This window comes from Bison bison, unplaced genomic scaffold (assembly GCF_000754665.1).
Source record: "Bison bison bison isolate TAMUID 2011002044 unplaced genomic scaffold, Bison_UMD1.0 scf7180017864311, whole genome shotgun sequence".
Lineage (NCBI taxonomy): Eukaryota > Metazoa > Chordata > Mammalia > Artiodactyla > Bovidae > Bison > Bison bison.
Window position 1 is genome coordinate 1,767,993 of NW_011494883.1, and position 5,832 is coordinate 1,773,824.

A 5,832-nucleotide genomic window follows, 5' to 3' on the forward strand; every position below is an offset into this window, starting at 1 on the left:
ATAAGAAAAACAGTTCTATACAAACATAGGACAGCAGTGAAAAGTAGACATCCATTAGCATCAGCAACCAAAATACTACTTATTTCTAAGCAATGGTTACAATGTTTTAGGTTAATATTAATTCCCATCTATATATATTTTTTTCAGTGTAGCATTCTACCCAGTATTTGCTACATATACAAATAATTATCACAGAATACTTACCTATGATCTTGGGATGGATTAAGATCTGAATAATATAGGGTACTTCCTAGATATGTTAGGAGTTAAAAATAGGACTTAGGCAGATTAGAAAACTATGCAAGATGGAATTTAGAGGATTGCTAAATAAACAGCTAAAGGACTGTTAGTAGCCAGACAAGGAAGAGAGCCAGGATAAGACAAAGAGAAGTCAGGGAGAAGCATGAGAACATGGGAAAAAAGCATAGTTAAGTGTTTCAAGAGCAAGCTACGTCAAACAGACCTAGGTTATTAGCTGTGTGACCTCAGGGAAATTTCTTTGTTTATTGGTTACCTCATCCAAAATTGTGAATACTATTGATCCCCTAGGACTATGGCAAAGATTAAATAAGGTAATGTAGGTGAACATTTTAGCACAGAGAAAAATAGGATTCCTACTTTTTAGAAGATAGTAGCACTTTTACTGAAATAAAAATAGAACAATACATATCTAGAAAGGATAATTTTTATTTCTGCTAAGTTGGTTCCTTATAATTAGGGGTGTATCCCTAAAGATCAGAGCTAAATAGCTTATGATAAGAGGAAAAAACGGGGGGGGGGGGCTTTCGCACACATTTTATAGTTTTGTTTAAATATTTCAGCAACAATTCATATTTGCTGCTGCTGTTGTTTAGTTGCAAGGCCGTGTCCAACTCTTTTGCAACCCGCATGGACTGTAGGCTGCCACCAGGCTCCTCTGTCCATGGGCTTTTCCAAGCAAGAATACTGGAGTGGGTGGCTATTTCCTTCTCCAGAGGATCTTCCCAATTCAGGGATCAAACCCATGTCTCCTGCATTGGCAAGTGGATTCTTTACCACTGAGCCCAGGGAAGCCCTACAATTCATATTACATAAATAATAAAGAATTTTTAAAAATACAAGTCTTTCTTTGATTTCTGAAAACAACCTGCCAGTTCTTGGACACAGTCAGGTAACTAAATCCAAGGAAGCAAACTGTTAAAAAGATTAGCTGTTTCTACTAATAATCAAAGTCTAAACAATTTTAACAATATTAAAAAGTTACAATTTACTATTTAGGGGAATTGGCTGTCACTTGCAATAAACTAGAATTTACTACAGAGACTGAGAAGTACATGAAATACTAAAAGTCTTTATCTCTCTTACTGATGTTATTTAACATTACTTTTGCTTTTTAATAAGCAATAGATATGACACAGAAAAGCTATAATTAAAGCTGGTAACAAATTCATGGTAACTAAGGTGAAAGCATATATAAATGAAAACTATACTAATGTTATGTACAACCCATGCTATGACATGAAACAGTATCAAATTGGCAAAATATCCATGCTTGTTTGGAAGCCGAATTAATAATGCCTATTTGCAAACATGTCATTTCTTACCAAAACAGTCTCCTGAGAAGATGATGCAGTAACAGAAACAAGATAGTTTTGAAAAATTCCTCAGTAATGCTTGATACTGAATTTACTTAAAATAAAACTATGTTTTAGTTTCAGAGTATGAAACTAAAAAGGCTGCATAAACATCAACAGTTTGCAAACAAAAATAATACCAATATTAAAAGCAAACACAGTGAAAGTTAACAATAAATGGAGAGGAAAAAAATTAACTTCTAATAACCAAACAAGGCAAACTACTTCCGGGACTGTTACAGTGAATTAGATACTTGACTGGGCAATCCATGATTAAAGAAAACAAAATAAAAGCTATAATTAAAAAATAATAGGAGATCAGACTTCCTGATTTTCAGGTCAAGAAAATTCACATTGCTATGTCTTAATTTGAGGATATTATTCAAAATCAGTTAGACTTTTTTTTTCCACTTGCAATTTTCAGGAGCATTCTTTCATTTTAAAATTATGTCATGGTTAGATATTTGGGGAATTACTGAGTCTTATCTCAACTACTTACTCCTTCCTTATATTCAGTATCTTTACTCCTCTTACAGATGTGGACATTCTCTCTTACAGTATTTCCATGACAACTCTTGTGCTGCAAAAGCCAGAGCCAAGTGCCCATTCCAAAAAGTCCAAACAGAGAAGCCATACTGAAAACTGTGGAATTAAACTCATGAAAAATTCTTTCTAATTAAAAAATAAATATTCAAACCAAAAAAATTTTAAATACAAAAAACAAGGAAGCAAGCAAGAAATGGAAAATTTACCTATAAAGCTACTTAGAGAAAACCATGATCAACCTTTTCCTCCTAGTCATTTCACAGTAAATAGCACAATTTATTTAACCAATCTCTTGTAGCTGGACATCTCCCGAAAATTTTGCAATTTTATTTTACTATGGATAAAGAACAACTAATGATGATGATGATCATTTTAATTTTTGGCCTTGCTGTGCAGTTTGTGGGATCTTAGTTCCCTGATACGGGGTTGAACCTGGGCCCAGAGTCTCAGGGCTGTGAAAGTGCTGAGTTCTAACCACTGGACCACCAGCAAATTCCCTATTCTTGATTATTACTGATGCAGAACATCTCATTCGTGTTATGTGCCTACTGAACTTCTACTGATCTCTGTGTGTGCATGTGTGTGTAGCAAAAGAGGTTGTCTGAATTCATCTAATGATTAAGTACCAAGAAATATGACATACATTCTCAAAAATGCAAAGTATCTAACCTAAAACAAATTCGTTTTCCTTGCAAAACAGGGTCCAGTAGAAAACTGTTATGATTGCTACCAAAATAATCTGGGTTTTTTGGGGGGTATTTTTACAGTTGAAATTATCAGCATTATGTTTAGAAGAGATGACCAGTTTAATGTTAACTCCCGAAAGGCAGCATTTTATTCATATTTTATTCACAGCCAACAAACTCCTGCTGCCACAAGGGAGAGACTCAATAAATGCTTGCTGACTAACAACAAAAATCCCTCTGAGTTTAAGTAAAATAATTTTTACTAGATCTTTCATTTTGGTGGGGTCCTAATATAAACAAACAGTGCTTGGACACACTCAAAAGACTGCTCCCAGCCAACTCAATTTCCATGCCTCCTGCTGTAGGCAAAGATAGACACCAACTAGAGTGACCAATTCCCACTTCCTAAAGGAAACACTATAGAGACGAGATACTGATTTAGATGCCTGACAAGTGAATAAGCTGGGTGAAACGTGACAAACTAACTGCAATCATGGTGTTCTCTGGCTTTTGATGACACATGTCACAGGTATGCCACAAAGTGTTCAAAATGAGACTCTGTTACAGGAAATACATGTTTTCCAGATCAAACACCCCAAGGGCTTCTGGAAATGGAACTCTGGGCATTACTCCTGAGGAACTCCCTGTGTGAATTCTTCTCCCCTCTGATCCTCCATTCCTCTCCCTTTTCCTCAGTGTGTTCATGCAGACTTCTGGTCATCCCAAACTGTCTCCAATCTCTTCAGTGTGAGCTGGTCCCTCTAATAATTTCATTATTGAAATCTCATTTGTGAGAAAAAGTTTATTCTTATATAAAAGTGTTTCCCATGCTGCTATCATACTACAGTATGCTCATATTAAAAGAATTTTGCTAAAGCTATGATTTTTTTAAAGCCTCAAGGAGAATAGTCACTCAAAAAAGAATGACTAATAAATTTTCTAAAAACAAGAAACTTATGAACACAGCTCAGGTTGTTTCAATTTTCTGTGAGCTCCAAATTAAATGAAGAATAAATATGCTTCTCAGAGTTGAAAATAAAAACTGATGAAGCATTTTCTGATCAGGAAATTCTTATAAGATCTTTAAGTAAAAGATAAGAGCTGACATTCACCTTGTTCCTAATTAATCTTGCTGTTATTGCTATACTGTGTTGCACCATCAACCCCAAATCACTACCACAGATAAAAGATCTTGAAAGAGTAAATCTTACCACATCACATGTCTTCGATGGCCCCCTATTATGACATGAAGTCCGTATCTTTAGCATAATATTCAAAGTCACTCACTAACCTATCTATCATGCTTCATCGTTAGGTATGCACTGAGAAACACAGTCTACCCAAATCTACCAAGCTTGTTTCTGCCTTTGTACATATCAAAATAATTATCACCCTGTAATGGACCACTTGCTCATTTTCCATTTTAGATGACCAGCTCTTACAAGGGTAAAAAACTCATTCTACTTTCACTATTTCTATCTCTGGATATTGTGCCTAGTTTATAATAAATGTGTGAAGAATAAAAGGTTCCTGCTATGAATCCCCTAAAGGCAGGGACGACCTCTTTACAGCTCTGTAATTATCACCTGGCACAGTACAAGGAACTGTCAAGAGCCAAACTCAGTATTTTCTTTGAATATGTTTTCTTTCCTTTCACTGATTCATTGCCTCAATTCAGCAAATATTGAGTGACTACTATGTGCTAAGTACTTTATTTGATTATAACTTTTCTGATTACTTTAGAAAGTGGACACTATAAAATATACACAGATATAGTATGTATTAGAGCAATTCCCAGTCATGACACTGGATTCATTTTATCAGTATTTTAATGATTTAATCTGCATTTAAAATCCTGAGGTTCTATTCAGATTTGGTGATATTTTGTTTTGAAAACAGAAATAGATTTGATTAAAAAGGTTAGCTTTAGAATTCAAGAGGGAATAAATAGTGCAATAAAAGGAAGATTTGAAAGACAAAAAAAAAAAAAATAGTGTCAGTGAATACGTCTCAAGTTTTAAGATGTCCAAATCTGTAGATAATGGGACTGACATTGGACCAAACGTATACAAAAAAAAAAGATTTCATAAAATAAAATGAACAGTCTTTTCTAAAATTCAGATCAAGGTTAATGGAAGACTATATAATCTAACAATGATATCTTCATGGAAGTGATTAGACATTTAGAATTTATTCTTATTTATGGATTGCTTATAGATTGCATGATGCAATAGCTGTATAAAAACTAAAAGTGACCCAACTTTCCTTTTTCCATAAAAAACTTTATAGTCAATAGGAACATGCCTATATTACAGAGATTGTAATTACCTACCTAAAAAGTTTTGGAGGCAAGATACTAAATCGTGTTTTATCCAAAATTTTCCTGATTTTGTTTCTTCCACCTGAAACGGTATTTGCTTTTATTTTCTTATTTCCTTTCTCCTGTGATGTCTGTTCAAGATCTCCTGGTACATCCTGGATTGAGTGGCGATTACTTTTTTTTTCAGCAATTTTGGGAATATGAGGAACACCAGATTTCTCTTGTTCAGTCCTACTAAGTAACTCTTTGAACACTGTGGAAATAAATGTAAAAAACTGTCATGTCTTCTCATTAGGAAGTTTTTATATCAATGACAAATTTTAGATAAACACAGTTGTCTTCTATCATCTGGCCTTTCATAGCATTATTCATTAAATCTCACTGCATTATAAAATTTACACTCACTCTTCATTAATCAGCTATATTCACTTTTCATCTTTTATACCTGACTGTAATTCTGATGCTGACCAATAGTGATCAAAGAAATTCACTGGTGAAAACAGAAGCAAAGTGGGCAGATTGCCAGCATGTTTCAAAAGCCCAAGGGCTCCTATTTAGGTAATGAACAATATAATTGCTAATCAACCCAGATTTTATAGAAAAAGGTACTTAGATTCTATTATTTATATTTTATCCCTTATCATTTGAGATGAGATGTAAATACTAC

General features: G+C 34.1%; 1 protein-coding gene across 1 annotated transcript in view; it reads right to left on the reverse strand.

Annotated features, from left to right (window-relative positions):
* The window catches only part of LOC104997593 (rap guanine nucleotide exchange factor 6), a gene marked incomplete at its 5' end in the record, with an annotated part of 58,501 nt that extends 53,061 nt beyond the window's left edge, over positions 1-5,440 (reverse strand). Inside the window, one exon of the mRNA XM_010852432.1 lies at positions 5,178-5,440. Coding sequence (XP_010850734.1) covers positions 5,178-5,440 — 263 coding nt within the window. The remainder of the gene's footprint in view (positions 1-5,177) is intronic.
* Between the last annotated feature and the right edge of the window lie 392 nt (positions 5,441-5,832).